The sequence below is a fragment of the Agelaius tricolor genome, unplaced genomic scaffold (genome assembly GCF_023055355.1).
Source record: "Agelaius tricolor isolate 1412-34295 unplaced genomic scaffold, bAgeTri1.0.p SCAF_4, whole genome shotgun sequence".
NCBI lineage: Eukaryota > Metazoa > Chordata > Aves > Passeriformes > Icteridae > Agelaius > Agelaius tricolor.
Window position 1 is genome coordinate 55,827,363 of NW_027269264.1, and position 25,919 is coordinate 55,853,281.

Sequence of the window (25,919 nt, forward strand, 5' to 3'; positions counted from 1 at the left end):
CATTCTGTATGCCTCCCTCCCACTGTTTGATGATTACCCAAGGCATAGAAATGCACTTAGGCAAATGGGATTATTTCACCATTTTTATACTTAACAATTTAATTCAATAACTTTGACCTTCTTTTTATTTATTTTTTTTAAACACAACAACCTGCACTGTGCAAGCACCATTTTCTAAGGAAAATTGTAGGATTGGAGCCCTGGTTCTCCAGAAAAGGGCAATATAATATTTTTGGTGATTTTCTTCAGAGAATGCCGTTATTTGATGGCATTTACTCTACTAAAACAGTGGCAATTCAAGATCCTTCAAAGAAAGATATACAAGAAAGCAGTTCTTAAACAAATCACAACTTTAAAAACCTTTTCTTTCTACCTATATAATGTGGCAATTATGTTATTTTCCCATTCATAAACTAGAATTTAAGAGTCAGAGGCATTTCTCTCAGCATGACCTACTGCAGCTTCTTGCATAAGAATGGCAAAAAAGGCCCAGTAGATTTACTGGGAACTGACAAGAATTTTTAAGAAGAATAAAGCAAATAAACACATCCATGTACAACTCAAACCCAGACCTTTTTTCCAAGCTAAACTCACTTTTTAGCAGTGGTGACTCCCCAGCAGGCACTAATTCTCGGACAATCTGACCATCGTCCTCATTTTTGTCAAGCCATCTGGTTTACAAACAGAAGTAAGTTATCTTTGAATAATTAGCACCTGTTAGACCTTTCGAAATCCACGCTGGCTTCACACATAGCCCATATCCACACTACAGTCAAAAAGATATTTTTAGAGGGCTCTGTATTTCTGTTATCTTTGCAGGGACTTGACCAGACCATACGGCAGCCACATTTTAAATCTCCATTTTCCCAAGAAGAGGGACCATGAGAGCTCTGCTCGCAGTAGATAAGCATCTGCTGTGATGTCCATCTGTCTGAAAAGCACAAACTCCACAACCACAAGTTATCCCTGTGAACAGGCAGTCTTAGTGTCCTGAAAGATTTGACCTTCATTGACCAGAAAGACTTGCAGCCTCTACTGCTGAAGGGAGGGGATGAATTGTGTTATTCCCATTTTCAGGGCTGGGTATGTGCAGGCAGCTGGCACCAGCAAAAAGGAAGGATTTGCAAAGTTTCTTAACTCTAAAGATACAACTAGACTAATTGAGAAGAGGAGCTGGTGGGGGCACAAAGCAAACTGTAGCATGACCTCAAAGGGAAAAAAATCTGAAAGGAAAATCATATAATCATAGAATGGTTTGGGTTGGAAGGGACCCTGAAGACCACCCAGTTCCAACTGCCTGCCATGGGCAGGGACCTTCCCCTATCCCAGGGGGCTCCAAGCCCCATCCAACCTGAGCTTGAACACTTCAGGGATGGGGCAGCCACAGCTTCTCTGGGCAACCTGTGCCAGGGCCTCACCACCCTGATAGTAAAGAATTTCTTCTTAATATCTAATCTCTCTGCCCTCCTTCAGCTTAAAATAATTTCTGCCTTATCCTACCACGACATGCCCTTTCCAAAAGTTTCCTCTTCAGTCCCCCTCTAAAAGTCCCCTCCCAAAACAGAGGGGAACTACCTGCTAGCCTGGCAACCTTCAGAGCTGCTCCTTCAGCCTCAGGGTAAAGGATTCACAGCCTCAACCCCATCATGTGCCCTACAGCAACCACTGCATGGCAGCAGTCAGGGCCCTGGCAGAGGTTTGTCGCTTTCCTGGCCCCACTCAGGCTGCTGCAGCACTCAGTATATTCCTGTAAGCATCTGTTTGGGGTCAGGTTTCCCACAGTGGTGCTGTGAGAGCAGGAGCAGTTCCCAGAATGCTCATTGTTCCCAGGTGCACATCTATCTGCAGCAGCTAAAAATACTGCTTCAAAGCAGCAGGGGCGAGAAAAGGACAAATGAGCACTCTCTGCTGGGTCATGCAGAGTATTTAAATGGCTCCTGAAGCAGAAGGAGTAAAAACAAATCCCCAGAAACTGTTTCTTTTTAAAGGTGACCACACTGCCCAAACACATGGAGCCCATGTGCCCTGTGAGCTTCCCATGGTGTTGCTGTGACACACACATTGTCCTTGGCTGACCCGTGTGCCAAAAAGGAGGGGAGCTCACCTCCCATGGAAGTTTTCCTCTTTGACTTTGACAGTGAGTCAGCATGTATGGAAACCCGAAAACGACCCTCAGAACCAGGACTTGGGGACATGAACAAAGAGAGCTGCTGAAAGCTGGATCAAACCTAAGGCACCTCGCTGGTAAAAAGCCAGCACAGCTTAAAGCCATCACCAGCTGGACCGGATATTTTGGAAGACCCAGGGTGGTATGTCTCCACTTCATTCATCTGAAGGAATATTACATTTTCAATCTTCTCCCCTCTCCTACCACCCAGGGGAAAACAATAAGCACAAAGAAACCGTGCAAAAAAAAAAAACCCAAAAAACAACCCAGCACCAGGAAAGAAATCCAAACATGAGCTAGAGCCAGGCTGGAAGCACAAGCAGCAGTGTTCTCATGCAAAAGGGGTGCACAGGAGTCCCACCACACAGACACGCATCTCCAGCCCCAGCTTCCCTCTAAGTTTTGGGAGGTTGTTGGGTGGGCACTCCGCCCAAATTCTTCCCTTTCTCTCAGTAAAGCAGGTGGCCTTGTGCAGTGCCCTTGTGCAGGGCTAAAAGCTCGGGTGGTCAGCATGAAGATGAAGAACACATGGACATGTGATGATCACACGAGCAACACGTGAGGGCATCTGATGTGGTGTTGGGCCTCAGAGGAGGCGGAGGGGGGTAGTGGGATAGAGGGGCAGAAAAAATCCGTGGGGAAAACCATGAAACTGATGACAAGAATTGAGCAAGGGTAGACTGCAATAAGAGCATGCTAAGACATCACTCTGCCTTAAGAAAGGAAGCCTTTACTGATAGTTTGGGGCTGGGGTGGGATGGGGTTATTTTACCTGTTAAAACTGGTCCTTAATACCTTTGTCTTATGCAGCTCTTGATGCTGGCTGAGGATTCAAATCCTTGGACAGGTATCCAATGGCTAGGGGATCACGTCATCCCAAAAGTCAAGATGCTTCTGTGTATATGGATGTTAACTGGGAGGACCCACAAAATTCAAGCCACCACCCCAGGACCACTGAACTCAGCATGGCCTTCAGGAAGGCAGAAGCTCACGAGGTAGACACACTTTTCCTCCACTTTTCCTACTCTTTTCCTTCTCTTTTTTGTGCCCCACAAGCTGCTGTTTCTGTTGCCAGTGGACATGCTGCTGTTTTCTGTCACCTTTGCCATTGCTGACATTTTAGGGGTATCTGGGATAAATCTGAGTGAATCTCTCCTGCACTGAGGTGGCAGGATAAAAATACCTCCCACAAGAAACAGATCTCTGTGTGCAGCACAGCAAATGCTAACTGCTTCAGCAGTGAGGACAGAGGAGAAAAGCAAATCATAAATGCAGAACGCACCCTGAGATAAAGAAATTCCCTCTGCCAGTGTTGGTAGATAGTGATGGCAAGGGAAGGAGCATATCTTGGACTGGAAGAGGAAGAGGGAGGTTGCTGGAGGAGGGAGAGGGAGATTTATCAGCAGAAATGGCTTTAAAGCTCCTTGTGCTGTTTCAGCCAAGAGAACAGCCAGGAGTGGCAGCAGCACTATTTTCTGGAGAAGATTAGTGACAGAGGGAATATTTGGATGAGCAATGCCCTGCATCCCTTCCTTTCATTACATATGCATCAATATCCTAATTTCACTTCAGTGTAATTCCAACAGCATATCACTGAGCAGCAGATTGAAACCAGGGGTTTATAGTCTTACCCCAAACACAAATGGATTGACACATCTGGCTGCAGAAAATAGAATATTTCAGTGCAGTGCCATCATATCCCTGGTACAAAAGGCATGTCAAAATCTTTTTTTTTATCAGAGCTCTATATGAATTCAGTGAATGTAATTGACATGCCACTGTGGATTTTACAAGGGTGTAGCCATGTCCTGTGTCACATCCTTGGTTTAAAGAGATGCTTTATGACCAATATAACTCAAAGAGGACAGAAATATGACATGAAAGCCACTTCAGAATTTCTAGAGGATCAGAGATGCAGGTGACCACTGGAAAAAATACAATATGACATCATTTATAGCATTTGAAACCCAGCTTGAGTGCAATTAGAATGATTGGCACATCCATTGGATTCAGAGGCACATATGTATTTGTGCGTGCCTTTAAATATAACCTATATACAAAAATGTGTAAAAAGAGATAGACATCTCAGTTTATTTTTAGGCAAGAAAAGGAGGTTTCTCTGGCTCCTTTGTATGATGAACATTTTTGGCATTTGATTGAATAAATGTTCTTTTGCAGGAGTCTCCTAGTGCATCATCCCATTTGTGGTCTGTTGTTCTTCAGAGGATTAACAAAGTTCTCTTATGCTTATGCTGGAGACAAATTAGGATGGTGGGGGCCGTATGCTTAGAAAAAAAATTAATGATGTATCACAGAAGATTTCAGTGGAGTTGTAATGATTTATAGCATGTAAAATTCTATCCTATCACGAACTCACGACTTTGTCTGATTGAAAATTCATTTCTGTCTGGGATATAAATATTATAAAAAATAGGCTGGTTTAGAGCCTGTCAGGTAGTCCATTCCTGGACTTCCAGAGAGCTTTGAGGAGAAAATGACACCAGAAAAACTCAGTTCTGATCTTCAAAAAAGTTTGGCTCCATTTCTGGGGCAAAAGTTGAACTCCCTTAATTTTGAGCTTTGCAGCAGTATTCATCATCACTGTACCTAAACCACACCAGGTACTACAAGGTATAAACTGTTTAGTGATGCTACTGAATAATTCAGTATTCAGCTCCTAAAAGCATGGATATTATAATGCCTTGTGGTCATAAGGGAGGAGTAGTACTGCATCCAAGTGATGTACTAGTAATTCTGCAAATAATGCCTGGGGAAGTAACCTGCATTTACTTCTTGCAAGCATGGATCAAATGACCACTTTAAAAATCACTGACTCTAAGCCAACTGTTTAAACAGTTGAAAGCACAGGCCTGGGAGTCGTTATTTCTCGATGCTCTTCCTGAATCTGACATAAACTCACAATTAATCCGCTTAGCTTCTCTTTATCTCTGCTGGCTCCCTTGTACAACAAAGATAGTTCTTCTCACGTAGCTCTTGTGATTGCTAAATGATAGATGATCCTATGGAGTCACAGAAAAGATTTCAAATTAAAAGGCAAAACATAGTCATGTATATAAATATGTAAATAACAACAACAGAGAGACTTCAGCAAGTTCCATGCAATGAAGATCTATAAGGGTATGTTAAAGATTACCAGTCAGAGAGGAAGCTGGTTAGGCAGCGTTTTGATAGAGTGTCTGCTCCTCACATGTGTTGCAGCCTGGTTTGCATAGGGGCAAGGAGCCTGTGGAGCTTTTTGCACAGGTGAGATGTGTTTCTGATGGAAGGCATTTTGTCCCCTAGCTGTCTCTCAGGAGCAGCTGAGTGTCACAAGGCCAATGGAGCAGTTTTCAGTATGAACCCAGCAGCAAAAGGTGTTTTCTCCAGACCATGCAATTGTGCTGTGTGGAAGAGTGGAAGTTAATCAAGTCTTGGGGATAAAAGCAGTGAGAACAACACGTCTCAACAAGCAACAAACAACAACAAGGAGAACGAGATTCTTCCCTCGTGCACCCCTTGGATGGAGCCTCCAACTAACCTCACTTGCACTTCCTCTTCTTAGACAACCCTTTTTCCAACCTCCTGCCCCTGTGGAGGCGGGTGGAGCAGGACTCCCTGAGCTCCTACCAAAGCAGCGAGGACATAAAGCTGTCCTTGGCCTACAGGAGTGGAGAGCAACATCCAAACGCTGCAGGCCATGGAAGTATCTATCCCTCCCCCTGGAGGATGCAGTGGGTGAGCACCTTTGCCCTCAGATCTCTGCAGAGTCCATGACGACACCCGTACACTGCGATGGTGCCGCAGTCTCCCGGGAGACACGGGCACCAAAGGGAGAGAGAGGGAGCAGCTGTCCCTGTGCTTGGTGGCGATCAGTCATGTCACCTTCTCAATCTGAGAGGAAAGAGATAATGCTGGCACAAGGACAGCAAACAGAGCCACTGGTGAGCAACACTGGTGTCGCTTGGGAAAGGAGACATTTAGAAAGATAAGAAGAGTGGAATTCCGTCGCTTGGTGACCTGAAGCCTGAAGGTACACCATGAATGTTTTTGGGGATAAGATCTTGGGTTTTTCTCTCTGTCCTTTTGCCAACCCTGGCCTGAGGGGAATGCCCACTGGCGTTCCTGATCAAGAGGTACAAACTGAAGGGGAAGGGAGTCACTCCGAGCTGATGGAAGACACCCGGTTCAGCAGTCACATAAGGATACAATTCAAAAAGGAAATCTCGAAAATGAGCCAGCTGCTGTGTGCAGTTAGACACAGAAATATCTCTGAGGAGCCTGAGCAAAACAGCCCTTCACATGGACACTTCATGTCCAAGGAAAAACCTGTCTATCCTGCCTGCTTAACTCAGTAAAACATATGGTTGTTAAATATGATCAAAAGGCAGCAATGAGTATGTGGCTGTTTGTTCCCTGAGAAGGGAGAGAGTGGCTTGCTTTTCACAACCAAGATGACATTGTGTCTGCTGCTCCGTGCTGTCTCCACAGTGACTTTGCTCTCTGATGTGACGGGGCTTTAGCAATGCCAAGAGGCTGGGGCTGGCTCCTGCTTTGTATTTGGCTCCCCTCATTATAGAGGAGCGCTTTCAAAGAGACAAGTAACCAGCTTAGGGGCTTTACCTTTGTCTTCAATTTAAAAATAATTGAAGTGTTTGAGCTTTACAATTCCACTTGTCCCTGGGAGATAATTTTTTTAGAACAGGTAAATGGTGTTGTTAAATGGAGCTCACTGGATGTCCATCCTAAAGGGTGGACATCCTGAGAGGGTAAGTGGGACTGGACTGGAGTTAATCTTTAATGTTTTCACCCAATTCTCTCTAGTTTGTGCTGCAGTGTTGAGGCAGACCCCAGTTAGTGCCAGGACAGATCATGCATCTTGTTCCCCACAGGCAGCCTCAGTGCAGCACATTTCTTTTGGCCACTGGATTGTCTAGGGAAGAGAAGACTACACTTATAACTCACCCACAGGGGTAAGCCACAGCCCTCTGCCCTAACACTGTCTCTGTCTGCAAGATGTGCATCTCCCCTCATGCAAGGAGCTCTCGAGATGGCAGCATAATAATTTTGCATGCTCCCAACACAAAAATAGCATCCCATTGCTCTGAGAAAGATGGGATGTGCATGTGAGGGACTGGAACCTCATTACATGCAGTAACACCGGCAGATTGAAGAGTGTGTTTCTGCAGCAGGCAATTGCAATGAGACTGGGTGTGGTACTGGAAGGCTGCATTTTGTCTTTTGGAAATTCTCTGCATTACTGAGCTAATTGCTGAGAAGTTCACAATCCAGATTGCTGGTCATTTGGTAAGGGGAGTTAACTGTATCTTAAACCTCCCAAAACACACTCTTTGCTTTCAGGCTTAGCAAAAAATAAATGAACATATGAATAAATAAAAAGGATTAAGCTGTGCTCAGAAAATTCCAGTCATGGACCAACAACTAGGCTCTTCAAAGTCTGGCAAATGCAGAGACAGAGACTTAATTTGCAAGCATTGTTTCCAGTACCTGTAGCAGGGGAATTCCACAGCCTCGCTTTCTGGCTGTCCTTCTTCCCTCACTATCACTTTGGCAAGGTACCAGCCACTGCTTCCTCCTTTGCCATCATGCCCTATCCTCACCCTCCTCACCTGCTTCAGCGTTACTGCTTCAATGAAGAATTCATCAGCCTTTGAGGAGGAGAATAAAAAAGGTAAGGCAATATTTCTCCCTAAAAGCACACAAACAACTCAAATTTATTATTGCAATCAAACCAACATCATCAGCATGCTGCAAGAAAGTTCTTGACAAGATGGAGAAAGTACGAATTTACCAAAGAATAAAAAGCCCGAATATTTGTGCTAGATGTGTAAGGTTAGATTTGTAAATATATGATCCACCAGCATTTTAAATCTGCCATGTCATTGCATGCCCTCCACAGCTGTAAAAAAAGAGAATTTGATTATTAAGAAATTCATACAGAGAGGCAGGAAATCCAAGTTCAAACCCCAGCTCAGATACAAGCTTTCTGAGAAGTAAGAAGCAGGTCACTTCAGACCAAATCTATGGAGGTGTTTGGAGGTACAGCTCAAAGTCATTACAGTGTGTTAAAGTCAGGCAGCATTGACTACCCAGCACAGTTTAAACCCTTTTAATTTCCTGGCATGCCAGTATGGGCAGGGCTGCACAGGGATGTTTCCAGCTGCTCCATGAGTTGTGTTTGGAGGGTGGTGTGAACCAAACCCAGGAGACAAATACCCTCAATACCCCAAAATAGACACGGATTTAATGTCTTTTTTTCTTTTTTGTTTTCCCCCTGGAAATAGGTTCAAATAACCAACCTACAGATTAGCTCGAGGAATGGCCCCTCAAGAACAGAGCTCTGTTACCCAAGAGCTGACTGGCACCAACAATCCCTGATGGACAAGGGAAGAGAAATGCATTAAGAGAGCAAGTTACTCCTCTGGGAACCAGGCCAGGCAAAAGTGGCCCATGTACAGATGCACAGACATGGCACTAGCGTGGTAAATCCTGGGTGTAAACACACGGCATGTCTGCAGTGTGTAGCCCAACAAGGAGGCATGACTGCTGTGGTGGCCATCTGGATGAGATGCCTTGCTTAGGTAAGAGGTAGAAAACCACTGTCTTTTGGTTGTTCTTCATGTCCCAAAAGCACTCGTGGTGGTAGCATATATCTAGCTAGCTCGCAGGAAGCATGGTGGCAAGGCAGTATTTATGCAAATACTGAAAATTATTAAATAATATAATTTATTAAATAACATAATAATTATGTCATCATTCAGGACTCCAAAGTCACCTTTAGAATGAAGACAGCTAAGCATTTTGCCACTGCTTAAAGTGTTAGTGATGGGTTTACCTATGTCAATGCTACTTACACACTCAAAACTGCTTAATTGGGGATTTAAGGCATCAAAACCTCACTGACTCTATTCAAGTCAATATAATTTAATTCATTAGTCCTGATGCTCACCTTACTTATTAATGGCTGATATAAATTAATGAGTAAGTAACTAACTGGAACCACAACAGGGCAAACACTTAATTTAGAGGCATCTTTAAATCTTACTTTCTACAGAGGCTGTTAGTTTGCATCTGCAGGCAAACTTTTTAGGCCAAATTGGTAATCAACGTTCTATTGGTTTAAGTGGCTGTAGATTAGAGACCATACTGACTTAGCAACATTTCTTTTTAACAGGGTATCTGAGTTAATCAGTGTAGATATACTCATTCAGCCTCTTGAATATATGAGCTCTAAGTTTGTCAGGATCAATTCTTAAACAGCTTCCCATTCATTCACCAGCTTTCAGCTCCTCGTGCCAGGAGAGCAGTTTTCCTCTAAAAGGCTCCAGTTTGGTTTATGTCATCTGCATACTATTAATCACACCATTTGATTGCTAAAATTATTTTTCCCTTTTTATCCTCCTTCATGCAAGTTAGCCTACAACTTATTTTTGTGACTAAATGTCATGGAATCATCACAGAACCCTAGAATGGTTTAGGTTGGAAGGAACCTTAAAGGGACCTGGCATGGGCAGGGACACCTTCCACTAGACCAAGTGGATCCAAGTCTCATCCAGCCTGGACTTGGACAAGGATGGAACATCCCATAAAATAGCCATTATCTGTGTTTAAAATATTTGTATTCTCTTCAAACCAAGCATCTTTCTTTGGAATGGCACTGAAACAGTCTTCAGCACCAAAACACGACTCATTTTGCTACCATTTTGGCAAACACAGGCCTCATCAAATGACAAAATGCCATCCTTTACAGCTTGGATCTACCTTTTAAAACTAAAATATCTATAATGTCAGTGCATAGGCAAAAAAAGAAGATGTTTGCAAAGTCCATTTATGCAAACATATATGATTAGAAGCAGAATGGACTCTCACACTATATAATTACCACGTTTCCACAGACAGATTTTAAAAGCACAAGAAATACTTGATGAAAGTTCTTTTAAAGTCCAGAAGAACTCAGTGATTTCAGTGAAGAATTGGAAATTCTGGACACTCAAAGGCAAATTCAAAGTGCTAATGCATATTTCAGAAGCCTAAATTCAATGGTCTATTTTGAAAACGTGACCTCCTTTTATCTTCATTTTCTTTACACTCTGAACCTTCAATCAAATAATGACACAAGAGATGGGAAACCTGCAGAGTTCTGTGATCAGATTCTCAAAATCTCCTTCTGGAGATATTGATTACAATTTACCAGTCTAAGTTGGACCCTAGAGATCCAAAATTGGATACATATTAAGTAGCTTGACCCTACAGATCAGATCAGCAAACTATTTGCTTGCTGATACTGCCAATGCTGCAAGGGCTTTAACAACTGTTCGACTTCTTCATTATCTCCAGCTTTCCAGGGAATAAGCTCTGTCTTCATTTCAGTCCATTTCCACCCCCCTGCATTCTGGATATGGACAGACAAAAATGTGTTGAAAATAAGTTTGAAAATAAGACATAAAATTGAGTGCAGCATGGTTGAGAGAGACTGGAGGAATTACAAAGGAAACATGTTAGGCTTTGGGTTCTGACTTTCACATTACTTTTTTCTTCCTTTGCCCTGGGGAGCCAAATTTTTGCTATATTAGATGGAAGAGAAAAGCCTCTCTTTTATTCTTGGAAGATTTCCTGGAAGCCTTCCCCAGTCTGAAGATACAATTTCAGCAGTCAGAAGTTAGCTGGAGGAGCAAACCAAGAGACTCTTTCATGAGCTCACATCAAGCAAAGGCACACTGTCCCCGACCCAAGCCTCCCTCCAGATGCAACCTGTTACAATGCTCTGTTGACAAGATTCATTTCTCCTCGCTTCCCTAGCCCGAGCTGGCAAGGAAATCACCTGAGTTTACACACACACATTAAAAAAAAAAAAATTAATTTACAAAACCATGTTGAGGCTCCGCTGCGCCAACTTACGTTGCCCTTTTCAAACTTATTGACGGTGTTGATGCAGTTGTAGAGGACGCGCTCACCCGTGTCCCCCTGGTCACCGATGAGGCACACGAAGACGTTGGCGTCCGTGCCGCTGCCGCTGACCGTGCCCGTGCACACCGTCACGCGGTACTTGATCACTGCGGAGACAGAAACCACAGAAATGACCCCAGAACAATGAGGCAGACGAAGTATTTGATCACTGGGGAGACAGAAAGTACAGAAATGACCCCAGAATGATGGGGCACACGAAGACGTTGGTGTCCGTGCCGCTGCCGCTCACCGTGCCCATGCACACCGTCACGCGGTACTTGATCACGGGGGAGAAAGAAAACACAGAAATGACCCCAGAATCATGAGGCAGACGATGAGACAGACGAAGTTGTTGGTGACTGTGCTGCTCACCATGCCCGTGCACACCATCACGCGGTACTTGATCACTGCGGAGACAGAAACCACAGAAATGACCCCAGAATCATGAGGCAGACAAAGTATTTGATCACTGGGGAGACAAAATCACAGAAATGACCCCAGAATGATGAGGCACATGAAGACGTTGGTGTCTGTGCCGCTCACCATGCCCATGCACACCGTCGCGCGGTACTTGATCACTGGGGAGAAAGAAACCACAGAAATGACCCCAGAATGATGAGGCAGACGAAGATGTTGGTGTCTGTGCTGCTGACCGTGCCCGTGTACACTGTCACTCGGTATTTGGTCACTGGGGAGACAGAAACCACAGAAATGACCCCAAAAACGCCATTTTTTTTTTAATTTACTGCTTTCCTGACAGGCTTGTAGTTAACTTTAGGTGTTCGTACTTCTTCCAGCTGGTGCTTCTGCTGGTGTATTGACTTGGATGCTTTCCACATTACCCCTAGGAAAAGGAGGGGAGGAAAAGAGCTAAAATAGAAAGGCCTGAGGCATTGGGAGAACCCATGAAAGCCAAGGACATAAAAATCCTGGCCCTTTCAAGAAAAATATCATGCAGTGGAGTGTCCCTGTCCTGCTACCTCCACTCCCAAGATGGCCCTGGGGGTGGGGAACTTTGCAGTGTGTGTGGGAAAAACAACATTTTCAGCATCCAGGGCCATGGCCAACAGATAAGAAGAGTTAGGAACGTACAAGTGCTCAGATACCGGAGGAATGGGCTGTTCATGTTGGATTTATGGGACAAGACAGCCCCAGCTGGCCCCATCCCCTTGGGGCATTATAATCACAGAATCATAAAATCATCACATCATAAAGGTTGGAAAAGACCCTCAAGATCATCCTTATGAGAGTCTAAACTTTATTTAGAAGGCTGGGTTGTCTTGTCTGCTTTTCACCTTCAAGGTCATTGTATGGTTTTTCTGGGTGGATTTTGATCTGACACCTTCCTCCCCTGACCATACCCTCCTCTCTGTCCTGCCATCCCAGTGGGTGAAGGATTTCCAGAGAGAAATATCACAACAAAGAGCCAGCCCATAGATCAACTTTTGAGAGAGAACCCCTTTTCTCCAGCTTGGGGAAGGGACAAGAAGCAGTGCTCTCCACCCTCCCTCCAAAATCCTCCTGCAAGCCCAGCATGGAGATGCTGCATCTCACCTCTGATCAGCACAAATTCTCCACACAGGAAAGTGCCTGAGTGAGGATTCGAGCTGCCCTCTCCACAGCTGATTAAAAATACATTTCAAAACCAGGTTTATTTACATTTTAATAACATCTGCAATTACAATTACTCTTCCTCTTCTGAGAAACTGCTCTACTGCATGCAGATCACCAATGTCAGAACCAGAAATTTCAGAAAATGGGGGACTCAAGGTCTGCAGACTGTGGGTGCTTTGGTGGAAAGATGAAAAATCCCACCGGCTACCTTGAGATGTTCTGCTCTTCTAAATTCTCCCTCTAAGTAGATTTAATTCTTGTGACACAAGGTCAAGGCAGAAATGGCCACTCCAGGAAGCCAGGGCAAAGTTCTGCAGCTTTCCTTAATTAAATCTCCAGTTCAATTAAAAGAATAAACAGTTTGGATTGCTCATACATACTGAAAGAGGCATATGCACTAACCACTGTGCTGTGCAACTTACTATATATTTATACATACAGCTGCATGAATTTGCATATAACTAAATAAAACTTTAAAGCCCAAAATATGATTGTCAAATTTTAGACTGCATTTCAGCTAAGCTTGCTTTCCATGAATATTCCTCAAACCTTGCATTTCACATTTTGAGGGAGACTGGAAAAAAAATCACAAGTTTAAAAAAAACCCAAGCCCTGGAAATGATTGTGCTGTGGCCAGATATCTCCCATTTCCCACCACGGAGAAATCTTCTCCCCCCCAAAAAAAAAAAATTAATAAAAGGATAGGATTTCTCAAGCTCCATGCAGCTAATGATGCGCACAGAAAATACTGCAGAGAGAAAGTGCCAGAAAGAGAAGTTAATTGAATTGCATCAGTCTGCCTGTGCATCTTTCACACAAAGAGGGTTTCTTTCTATTCAGGTCCCAAGCAAGCCTCTGCACAGAGCCCGTGGCTCTCACCTGGCATGACTTCAGTCACCAGAGATCCCTCGGCGGGGAGCTCCCGCACGATCTCATTGTCCTCTTCATTTATATCTAGCCAGCGGCCGCAGTTGAATGAGTATTTTTCTTTTGTCAGCGTTTTCAGCAGAGTTACCTTCATTAAACCAAAACACTGCGTGAGTTCCGAGGCTCAGAGGCAAAAAAGCAACAAGATCCTGACAGGTTTTTTGCCAGGGAGGCAAGATTAGGTAGCAGCAGAGAAATAAAACACATTAATAACGAGATCATCCAGGCTGTACACTGTAGTGATGCATGGAGCAAAGTCTGTCACACTGATGGCTTTTCATTCCTCCTTTCTCCAATCATTCCATGGCACTGAGGAACTTTTGAACATTGAGGAACTGGGGCTCTGCAAATGGCTCACCATGTGCCACTCTACAACCCCAAGGAGCAAATTGGGGATGGGGCTTGTGCTGTGGGTTCTTGCTGATGAGAATCAATGCATTGAGGGGAAAAAAAAACCAAAAATAAAATTGCAGGAAGTCTGAAAAAAGATCTGCAGTAACTCCCAAGGAGTAATGAGCAAATAAGGTGGTGCTCTGCAGTTGTCTGTTGAAGTGTGTAAAGCAAGGGTGTGATGAAGGTCCGTAAAATCACGGGTGACAATGGAGAAGGCAGAGAGGGATCAGATGTTCTCTCTTCTGCCTCAAGAAATACAGGGCATCAAATGACACCTGTGGAACAAAGTTCTAAGCAAAAAAAAAAAAAAAAAAAAAAAAAAAAAGACAAAATCAGCCTGTGAAGTCCTTGCCAAAAGCTACCAAGGTTCAAGGGGAGGCTGGAAACTTCAAACCAATAACTGGAAAAATAAACCTGCTAAATGCTTTCTGCTTCGTAGATCAGTTTAGGAAGTAAGTGTCCAACTGGAAATAGTCAAAACCTGAAAGAATGTCAGGAGGAAGTATCATAAATTCTTGTCTTTTTTCTTACACTTCTAAAACAATGACCTTATGTGACACAAGAGAGAGGATGTGGTGCTCGAGGGACTTTTGGCCTGACCAGTGTGTTTGCTCTAGGTTCTCATGATAGAGAATGGAAGCCTGACCCAGCAGGAAGCAAAGCAGGCATGAAATGGGGGAGGACTGGAACAAAGCATCATTCAGGTTTAATCTAATTTCCTAGATGCTATAATGGGTGCACAAGTGATGGGATTCCTGTGCCATGAGCCTGATCCATCCAGAAAACATCAGAATGGGTGTGCATGAACAGACTTATTTTCCCAAAGTCATAGAATCATAGGATCATTTCTTTTGAAAAAGGCCTAAAGTGGTAAACTGTGATTTATCAACACACTTATTTACAGATCCAGAGCAAGGTGTGTGTTTTGCTAAGAGCAGAAAGTGCCATCCAAGCTGCTCAGGAGGAGCAGGGGTGAAGCTTAGAGGTGAACTTTCTGTCCAGACAATCCAGGTGAGGGGTGATAGCACTATAATCAATGCTGGTAGAGCAAAGGACATCAAGCAGGTCACCCTTGTCATCTCCCACACAGAACAGGGCTGCTCTCCTCTGCACAGACTCTGTGGCCTCCTCCAGCCTGCAGGAGTTCAGCCCCCATCACAGGGCTGTCAGCACTTCAGGGCAGGGGATGCTACACTGTGCAATCTCTGCTGGAATCAGTTTTTTTCTTATGGGGATTGTAAATAAGCCACAGGAATGGGTTTGCCTTTCTGTACAGTAGTGGTGTCTAAGAGTAGGAAGTTTTCTGAAGAGCAAGGAAGAAACCCCTGGTAGCAGTGAGATGAGTACATCAGTTATCTGACATGGGAAGGGTGGGAAAGTGGGATTTTCACCACCAGTCTGAGCTGTTGGGAGCTGCCTCTCCCCATTGCTCTCATTTACCACACACAAAATCACACAATCATATGGGTTGGAAAAGCCCTCCAGGATCATCAAGTCCAACAATTTCCCCAGCACCACCCAGCCCAACACTGACCCACATCCCCAGGTGCCACATCCACACGGCTTTTAAATCCCTCCAGGGATGGGGGCTCCACCACTGCCCTGGGCAGCTCTGCCAGGGCTGGACAACCTTTTCCACGAAGGAATTTTCCCTAATGTTCAATCTAATCCTTCTCAGGTGCAACTTAACACCATTTTATATTGCCTTCTGACAAGGCAGGCACCTCAGAGCTCTGCACATGAAGCTCAGCTGCCAGCTGGGGAACACTGTGACCCAGGACTGGCACTGCAGAGCTCTGTGACCAGCCTGACTTTCCAGCTCTACCTTCCCTTGCTGTCCCCTCACCTTATTCAGATGCCAGCCAGCAAAGGGATTTCTTTTCTCGTGCCATATCCGAAGCTTATAAAAGTTGCCGAGATCAGGAAGCTCTATCTGTAAGTGGGTAAAAATGGTGCAACATCCATTTTTGTGAGTCAGAAAAGCACACACACACAAAGGGCATCTCTGAACATCTTTTAAGAGCTAAATCAGAGAGAAGTCAAAAATATCAGCCTGTTCCCTGTTTTGGGAAGACAAGCCACATCCATATGCAAGTAAATCATTTGCATCACCAGCAAATGGATTGACTTGATCTCAACTTTAGAAGGATCTAATGTAGTAAAAATCTCATACTGATGATTATCTGCCCAGGATTGAAGCTAAACCCCTGGAAAACAATATCAAGCCAAATCTTCCACTTGCACAAGGTTCATACCATGAATTTGTCAGTCTGTCCAGTTTCAAAGTTGTCTGAATTGTTGTCTAGCTTCATCTCATCTGACTTCCCTTTGTCTCCATAAATCTGGAAGAAGATGGTGGCATCTGTTCCTGCATTTTTAATGTCACTTGTCCAGATCCACAGAGACCAGGGATTTTCTAGAAGGAAAGGTTAAAGTTACTTGTTTAAAAAAGTAATTTTTATAGGGCAACCTGGTGAAAAACGTGAAACATGATTATCATTGTTTCCCCTGGTGGGTAGAGAGGGTAGGATGAAAGACAAAGACCTTGCATCCTTTTCCACACAAACATAATCAGCTGCTGCACAACATGCAGGAATGAGACTGGAAACATAATTCTGCAATTTCATTTAAAAGAAAATGAGAAAAATATAAACAACCTCTTTTCAGGTGAACCATATTCTCTTGTTACACTCTACTAACAGAGTAATGCAGGGGTGTGACCCAACGCTGTAGTTTCAGCTCACTTCTCAAATACCTGCAACTTCCAACTTCAAAGACCATAAATTCAGGGAAATATTCTTCTGTCCTTTTGTCAGTATCCAGTTACTTGTGCAGTGCAATGCAGCTCCAGGTAGCTCCTAAAAAACTTGTCTGATCTGTGTCTGGAACAGGACACAGACATGCTATCACCTCATCCTGAGATAAAAAGCCTCCCAAGACTGGACTAATTATCCCAAAAATGCTTCTTGCAGAACAGGCTGTCTCAAAGCCCACTCAGGCATCCATCCCTAGTGAGACTGCACCATGTGGGACAAACACACTCAGAACTACAATATCTTTAGTCAGTGTAAAGATATTTTCCAAAAGGTTTTGAATTATTTAAATGCCTAAATTTGACACGACTTCAGCCAACACTTTCTTGAATACTACATTACATACCCTAAGACTGTGGCCTACAGGAGAAGGAACAGCCTTCTTTCCTCACTCAGACACCAGCTGAATTATTAACAAATCCTAATGAGAGGATTGGTAACCCTTTCGGTACACCCGAGCCCACACTAGCACAGTTTGACCTTCAGAGCCCAGAATGGAATATAAAAATATGATGGCATGCATATAAATTAGGTTTTTACTGGTCTTCTCAGTGTTTGACTGTATAAAAAAGAGACAAGAGCTACTGGAAAAAAAAAAAAAGAGGGGAAGAGGGATTGCTCAGAAAAAGTTTTGCCCCTGTTTTAATAATATACAAAATATTCATGATCACTCCTCTCTGAAAAGCACCAGCAAGTTTTAGATGAGCAGAAATGAAGCAAAATCTGTGGATGGCATGTGATGGAGAACCTTGGTTCTCCCTGGGGAAAGCTGCAAGTGCAATTCAGACAGCAAAGGCTGCTCTCATCTGTCTGTTTTGGCCTTCCTGACCCCTTGCTGAGGGAAAGGAGGAGTGAAGCATGCACGGAGGGGGAAATGAGACCTTGTACCAGGCTTAAATGCTGATAGAGGGCTGTCAGGGAGAAACCACACAGGGGAGATGTGTCTGAGCTAGGGCTGAGGCTGCTGGAGAAGGCCAGGCATCTCCCCAGATTGCCATCATCACCCTCCCAGGGCTTGCTGGGCGCATCCCATCCTTTCACACTGAGGTATCCAGGCACTTTGGAAATTCTCAAAAGCCCAGGGCACAAACACCAGCGAGGACAAGGCCTAGCACAACAGTTTCCAGGATAACATTCAAGATAAGGAGAGGAGGGAATAAAAAACCCACAGAATAAATACAGGCTACATATGGAGCTGCAATCTGCTGCGGGAGCAGCTTCTGGATGCTGTGCTGGGAGACATTTCACCATGGATACCCCAAGTGAGGCTGAAGCCAGCTTTGATCATCTCTGCAGAAAGGGACAGTCCTGTGTGCACAGGGAGATAGGCGGGATGACATAATAGGTCTTTTCTAACTCCGAGTCTTGCACTTCTATAATCTGGCAGCTAAAGGTCACAGATTTCTCAAGGCTAACGCTCTCTGTCTATCTCCTGCAATGCAGTGGTGAGGGAATTAGCCTGTCAATAACAATCAGAGCTGATAATAGGGGGTTAAAGGTTGCAGATGCTTTAGCTAAATGGACCGAGTCAGGAGGTGCAATGTGGTTACAACGCTGACTAACATTTAGATAAAGCTTATTCAAATGAACTGCTGTTTAAGCAGGAGCCCACCCGAAGCACTCTCGGATTAAACCGTGTCTATTATCCTAATTAAAATATTCTGTTTACACATGGGCACACCGGCACGGGCCGGGCAGCAGCGATATTTTTTGGCTCGGTGCAGAAGCAGGCTGGAGCCGGAGAATTTGGGGATGGATGAACGTGCCCACACGGCACGGCACGGCACGGAGCAGCTCCTCCCAGCAAACGTGTGCCATTGCCTCCCTCTAGAGAAAAGGCTCTGCATCCAGCACGCACCTGCCACATGGACAGGGCTGGGACCTGTCATTTCTCTAGGGCCAGGAATAAAAACTGCTGAAGTCAACAAGGAAGAGTTTTGGTTTATTTCCCGTTCTCACTCCCTTCCCCCACCAAGGTTTGTCTCCTTGTTGTATTTTTTGTTCCTGTCTCTAATAAGAAAGCTTTCCTTCTGTAGTGATAAGCAACATGGCCTGGCTTGTTTATAAAGGTGAGATGATGTCTGAGGGAGCCTAAGCACAGCCTAAGCACAGTGGACCTTAAGGAAATGAGTATAATTCTTCAAAATATTTAGGAGTTTAATTTTATACTCCCCTAAAGCAGTATTTTCAAAGCTGAAACCCATGCCCCTGCTATCAGAAGGAGCTGGAGCTGCTGCAGCCAGTGCAGAGGAGGCTACGGAGCTGCTGCCAGGGCTGGAGCCCCTCTGCTCTGGAGCCAGCCTGGCACAGCTGGGGCTGTTGAGCTGCACAAGAGAAGGCTCCAGGGACACCTCAGAGCCCCTGCCAGGGCCTCCAGGGGCTCCAGCAGAGCTGCCCAGGGACTGGGGACAAGGCCTGCAGGGACAGCAGCCAGGCAATGGCTCCCACTGCCAGAGGGCAGGCACAGATTTTGGGTTCTTGGCAATTAGGAATTGCTGGCTGGGAGGGTGGGCAGGCCCTGGCCCAGGGTGCCCAGAGCAGCTGTGGCTGCCCCTGGATCCCTGGAAATATTCGAGGCCAGGCTGGAGGAGGCTTTGAGAACTCTGGGATAGTGGAAGGTGTCCCTGCCCATGGCAGGGCGTTGAAATTAGACGACCTTTAAATGTCCCTTCCAATCCCAAACCATTCTATGCTCCAGTAACTGAATCCACCTGAACCTCTCCTTGGCCCTGGCTATACCCACGTCACTGAGGGGACACTCAGGGGGATGTGGCTTGTGGGAGGTGGGGTGGTGGCCACAGGAGGCTCCTGGACACTTGCACCTACTTTTCAGCCTTTTCTGGCGCAGGGAGACCATTTCGTAGAGCTCCCGCTCGATGAGGCCGTCCCCTTCATCTTCATCCAGCCACTTCCCACATGGGAAGGTTTGCTCAATCCCAGTGAACGGGCAGTAAACCACCACCTGGGAAAAGAGATTGGGACAGTGAGCTTGAGTATTCTGCCACTGGCACCCCACAGGACCTGGGTACTGAAAACTTAAACAGAGCAAAGACAGAGCTGGAGATCTTGGTCCTGCTCTCAAAATCAGCATTTCTGGACCAATATGAACCAGACTGGTTGCACAAATCCCAAGTTTGCGTACAGCTACAATTCATCTTTTCATTATTCCCATTTTTGCAGCAGTACATCACAATGGGTCAAGCAGGAAGAGGTGAAACACTGGGAGGGGAAGGGGATGGGAGCAGGCAGGGTGTTTGCAGCAGTCAGCTTCAACACAGGCCCTGCACCATGCCAGGGCTCTGCAGAAAACACAGGCTACAAAAAGCCTTCAAACATATCCAGCCTAAGCTGATTTTGCTTGCCAGGAAAACTGAATTTCCTCGTAGCTTGAGGGTAGGCATCTGCCTTCCTCTCCACACTCCTGGTGACCTTGTACATGATCTACTGTTGTCACCAAAAGCTGGAAAATAAACTCTCCAACCAATTTGCTGGGTTGGAAAGACAAAATTACTTCTTAAAGATGCTGGTTTCATGGGAATTTCACCTCAAAGCATGAGCAGCAACCAAACAGAGCAAACATTACACTAATACATATTTGTCACATTCTATCACATATTCATTACACTTCCTGTATGCATGAATGTATGCTTGTTATTTTCATGAAGTTACTTGGATATGAGTAGGGGTCTTTTGGGGATTTTTGGTGGTCATTTGGGAACATCCCATTCCCCAAAATTTCCTTATGGTCCTGGATCTCTTGGTTAATCTTCTTTCCTGGAGAGTATCTCAAATATGTGTCCACATTGTGATGTACTTTTCTTTATCATTCTTTGCTCTGGTACTCCATCTCTGTTCTCAAAACTAAGATATCTACCAGTACATATTAATCACTGGTGGAAGCAAACAAGGAAGCGTTAGCTGGCACAAGACTTATTAGTCACAGATGCAGGGAGTTAACACAAGGCCACATTAATCTCTGGCATGTGTACTAAGCACTGGATGGTACAAAACCAAACATTACCCACGGATATAGGCATCACACACCATGTGCTAAACTTAGAAGAATTTTCCAACATCTTCCCCCACTGCTGTGTAGAATTCTTCTCAAAGAAATATAAGTTGTTGGGTAACAAATTTGCATATTTCTCCACTGCCTCCCAGTAGCAGCTGTGGTCAGCCACTTTCTATAGGGTTTTTTTTTTGTTTGGTTTTTCCCTTTTTTAAAAAAAAAAATTATATTATTATTATTGCTGAGCCTCCAGAACAGCATCTAGAAACTTCAGGGCAGTCTGAGCATAGATGATAACTTTGAAACGCTCAGCACAATCCAAGGCTGCATTTCTGTCCGGCCCCTTGGGCAAACATCTGAAGGTGCTTTTGGAGCTGAGCAAACAATAATCTCTGTCTTTGTGACTGCAGAGGGGCAATCAACCCAATTAGCGAGAGATTGACTTATGCATCTAACGTGCCTTTGAGGCAATCAGCTGCTCTCGTGTGTGATGTATAATATTGACTTGTTAAACCGGGGATATTGCCTTCCAAACAAAAGCAGACTTAATTTAGTTTTGAGCTGGTCTGGGCTGTCGGGGTCAGGTTATGAATGGGGAGCAGCTGCCTGCAGACAGAACTCTTGGCAGTGTTGGCCCAGTGGTAGTACTCCATGAGCTCATTCCAAACGGAATGATCCTGTGAGTTTATGGTAATTAAGCCTCACCTTCTCACAAAACCAGCCGGAGCTGACACCACAGTTATCATGGCCAATGGTGACTCTGCTGAGAGGGCTGAGGAGGGCAGCTATCTCCACGTTGAAGAGATCTGTCCTGGCTCGCTCAAATTCACCTCCTTCCAAGAAAATCTTCCCACTGTTCTTCAGGCCTTTGGAGCCGTGGAGGATTACGTGGATCTTGGAGTTGGTGCCGGCTCCTCTGATATCTCCGGTCACTACAGCCACGTTGTACACAATGCCTGGAGGAGTCAGAAACTTGGTTAGGGGGAAAAATGAAGGGAGGAAAAGAGTCTGAGAGGTGTGGCTTTGATTGGATTTATGTTGGAGATTCTATTGATTTCCCACTGGTCTGTTTTGGCTTCTGTCTTACACACAGTGCAATGCTTCATTTGTTTTTGTCCCACACATAATTCTGAGAAATGCACATCTACCTTCAGACTGCACAAGAGAAATAGGCATAAGGTAACAAACTCCCTATTCCATGGCCCAATGGGGAAAAAAAAATCTTTTTTATTCTCTCTGTGATGCTGATTAGGTGAAGAAAGGTAAAAAAAAAATTAGTCGGCATGTATATAATTTGATTTTGAGAAATACCAAGCACCAAATAGGTCAGAGAATGCTGAGAGGATGGAGAAGTGTTTCTTTAAACAGTGGTGGCAAAATCTGCAATATCACAAAACTCTGAAAACTTTAGGTTTATTTGTTTCTTAGCCTATAATGCTGCTGAAGCCATCAGGACCTCCACAGTCACAGTGAGAACCCACAGATCTCAGCAAAACAAGGTTTGGTTTTCCAGCCCAGCTGGAAAAAAGAAAAGTATCTCTGAAAAGAAACCTATTTACATAAAAGCGTCCTTGGGGTTTTTTTTGCTGTCTCCAACTGTTGGTCTAAGAATGAAAACACTTCTTCCCACAAGCCTTACCTCACAGAAAAGCAGATCTTAAACTCGTCTCATGGCATCAAAAACACCTAAACACTATAGGAGCACGTAGAAAATAGTTGAGACCTAAGCCAAGTTTTTTGATTAAATCAGACAGAAATTTCAATAGGGACCTGGGATGAAGCAAAAACGTCAGAACTCACTCTCTTACAAATAATTCTCCCTTTGAAATTTACATTAAAAAGTACTCAAGCATGCTTTACTGTTGATGTATCTTCAATAAAATCCCAGAGAGCAGGAAAACAAAATACACAGTTATGAGTGGTAAAAGAAAAAGGAAGCTTTTTGGGATTGAATTACATTTATTTCTGGTTTCTTCCCTTGATTTTCCCTAACAAGCATCCTGCAGTGAGGGATCTGCACCCAGACCACTTTCCTCATGCACGTGTAGATGCTGAAGTCCATATAAGGAAGTAAAGAACAGATGTTAATGCATCATCACAGTGTTTGCCTTCATGCTGTTAAATAAATACGGGCAGGACACTATCCAAATAATCTTCTGCTTTGTGACAAGTTCTTTTATGGACTTTACATCCAGGTTTCTTTTAACAGAGACATAAACTTTGGTAGTCTTTTCTTTAACTGTGTCATATAATAAAAAAGACTGATTTAGGCTCAGCACTGTGCTTCTTGTTTTGTAAAAGGATGTTTAGCTCTCCAGACAAGAAAGTGAAGTACAACATTCACTACTTTGTGCTTTTGGAAATAACAAACACTTTGTTTGAGTGCTGGTGAGCAATTTGCTGAAGGTACAAGCTGTATCTCTGATTCCCTGCCCACCAGCACCTTATCCAGGTGCACCAGATGATAAACCAGCACGTAGGTCCTGCACAGCTTCACAGGTGAGGCACAAAGGTGGGAAATGTGCTGGCAGCTCAGGAACCCTCACACAGAACAGCCTACCACCAGCAGATCCTTCACTGCAGGCCTCCCTCAGCATAAGGCATTCAATCTTCTAAAGAAAACATGACTAATAGCCTTAATTTCCCATTTCCCACCATGGATTCAGGCCATGATTTTACCTGTGGCTTCAGTGCCCCCAACAAGAATGTCCCTCTGGATTTTCCCGTCATCTTCGTCTAAAGCGAACCAGCGTCCAACTGGGAATTGGTACACACATTTATTGCCAATGTCCTCAATGATCACCTGAGAGAAAAGAGACACCACGTTGGAAGACAGCATGGGAAAAGCAAAGGTTTTACACAATGGGGTGGTAGAAGAGAAGAAGCTTAATGTACACACTCTCACTTGGTATTTAACGTACTCAATGCTCCAGAAGATCCCACTCCACTCCCTAATTAGAGCTGATAGAATTTCAGACAATCAGTGAGTAAAAACCCAGCTTTTTAATTTTCTTTCTTTTTTATCCAGTGAGCCCACTCTGCATCTCTTGCAGTGTATGAGACCAGATGTCTCTGCTATCAAGACCAGCTGGCCTGGCCTGTCCTCCTCCTCTCCAGAGCCTGTGTGCTGGCTACTCTTGCTCTTCTCCATCAGCTGAACGACAGCTCTTTGTTCTGCTTTGGGAACAGGCTGTGTTCTCTGTCTCTGCTTTAGAGCCTTGTTATAAAATAATGCCTAGGAATTTCAGGGCAAATCCAGACCATCAGATGAGTCTGTGTGACACAGTACTATCACTAGATCCCAGACATTTATTCCAGGGTGGGACCACTGCAAAGGCACCGCCATTAAAACCCTGTGGCAGGAAACAGTTTCTAATTTGGAAGGATTTGGACCACAGTGAGGTGGAGCTGTGCAAATATCATGAGGTTTAACCAAGCCAAGTGGAGGGTCCAGCACCTGGGCTGGGGCAATCCAAAGACAGGCTGGACAGAGAATGGATCCAGACCAGCCCTGGGAGAAGGAGCTGGGGGTGCTGCGGGTGAGAGCTGGACCTGCCCCAGCCTGAACCCCCTGCCCTGGGCTGAGCCCCAGCGTGGGCAGCAGGGCAGGGGGGATCCTGCCCCTGTGCCCCTGGCTCAGGTGAGAGCCCACCTGCAGAGCTGCCCCAGCCCTGGCTCCAGCAGCACAAGGAGCTGGAGCTGCTGGAGGGAATCCAGAGGAGGCCACGGAGCTGCTGCCAGGGCTGGAGCCCCTCTGCTCTGGAGCCAGCCTGGCACAGCTGGGGCTGCTCAGCTGCACAAGAGAAGGCTCCAGGGACACCTCAGAGCCCCTGCCAGGGCCTCCAGGGGCTCCAGCAGAGCTGCCCAGGGACTGGGGACAAGGCCTGCAGGGACAGCAGCCAGGCAATGGCTCCCAGTGCCAGAGGGCAGGCACAGATTTTGGGCTCTTGGCAATTAGGAATTGCTGGCTGGGAGGGTGGGCAGGCCCTGGCCCAGGGTGCCCAGAGCAGCTGGGGCTGCCCCTGGATCCCTGGGAATATTCAAGGCCAGGCTGGATGGGGCTTGGAGCAGCCTGGGACAGTGGAAGATATCCCTGCACATGGCAGGGGATGAGACTGGAGGGTCTTTAAGGTCCCTGTCAAACCATATTGTTTTAGAATTCTGTGATACTTTGCTGAAACAAGCTGGGGAACAATATTCCCCTTTAATATTAGACTAGTTTTTGGCATCTCCTGCTGAGTTGTTTCTTACCAACATCTTCTGCTGGACTCCTGAATCCTGCCATAGAGTTACTGTAGTATTTTAAACCAGCAGAGAAGAGTATTAAAGGATTTCGGTCAGAAGAGAAGAAATCAAAATCTCTACTCCTTTGTGTGGGTTATGTCTCAGAGGGGGGAAAAAAAATCACTATTATGGATAGAAAGCCCTTGACACTTTTCTCAACAATGAGGGAGAATCTGAAATCTGTCCTTTCTGATAAATTTATGAAACCATTCTTTGGGAAACAGAGCTTCCCCTCCTGTCATTCATCCCACACCGTGCTGTTGCCTGTAGCACTCCTTAGTCCTGTTGTACCTCCACAGACACAGACAGCAGAGTCTGCCAGGGCTGGGACTGTCAGCATGAGAAAGCTGGAGTGCTAGAGACTAAAATAGACAAGGTTTGGGAGAAATATCAGCACTCCAATGCCTCTCTGCCAGCTGATCCTCTTTGGGTTCCTTTCAGTGGGTTTATTATTACATTTAGAGGTGGAAAACCATCTCTGAGTATTAAGCCACTCTGAAAACACAGGAAACATGAGAACAGGTTCATCCTGGAGGGACAACACTAGAGTGTCCAAGTATTGAAACAAATTACAGAAAAAAACATCTAAAACCAGTAGACAACAACAGAGCTATTTTAGCTCAGTTCTCCAACCTTCCATCTGAATTTGCAAGGCCAAAGCTGCATTTTATTTATTTACTTAAATATCCTGGAGGCTTGTGGCAGAGTACAGGGTTGCTGTGATGGCTGTAAGTAGACACTACACCAG

At 44.9% G+C, this 25,919-nt stretch overlaps 2 protein-coding genes across 2 annotated transcripts in view; both read right to left on the reverse strand.

Annotated features, from left to right (window-relative positions):
- Positions 1–5,063, reverse strand: part of LOXHD1 (lipoxygenase homology PLAT domains 1) — an 85,058-nt gene extending 79,995 nt beyond the window's left edge. Inside the window, exon 1 of the mRNA XM_071425814.1 lies at positions 595–5,063. The gene's annotated coding sequence lies outside the window, so the exon portion shown is untranslated. The remainder of the gene's footprint in view (positions 1–594) is intronic.
- An 800-nt stretch (positions 5,064–5,863) lies between these two features.
- On the reverse strand, positions 5,864–25,144 carry LOC139589458 (lipoxygenase homology domain-containing protein 1-like). The gene is made up of 9 exons (XM_071425922.1): positions 25,139–25,144; positions 23,567–23,690; positions 21,593–21,843; positions 19,705–19,840; positions 16,321–16,481; positions 15,912–15,998; positions 13,625–13,760; positions 11,084–11,238; positions 5,864–7,833 (listed from the first exon to the last, which is right to left on the reverse strand). The coding sequence occupies exons 1-9, from the start codon at positions 25,142–25,144 to the stop codon at positions 7,579–7,581; spliced, it is 1,311 nt and encodes a 436-aa protein (XP_071282023.1). The 3' UTR covers positions 5,864–7,578.
- Between the last annotated feature and the right edge of the window lie 775 nt (positions 25,145–25,919).

Excerpts from the sequence above, each read along its gene's own strand:
- LOC139589458 (XM_071425922.1), bottom strand. Across the intron at positions 15,999-16,320 it reads GACAGACTGACAAATTCATG|ATAGAGCTTCCTGATCTCGG; the intron begins GTATGAACCTTG and ends ACCCACTTACAG. Across the intron at positions 11,239-13,624 it reads GGTGACTGAAGTCATGCCAG|TGATCAAGTACCGCGTGACG; the intron begins GTGAGAGCCACG and ends CTGTCTCCGCAG.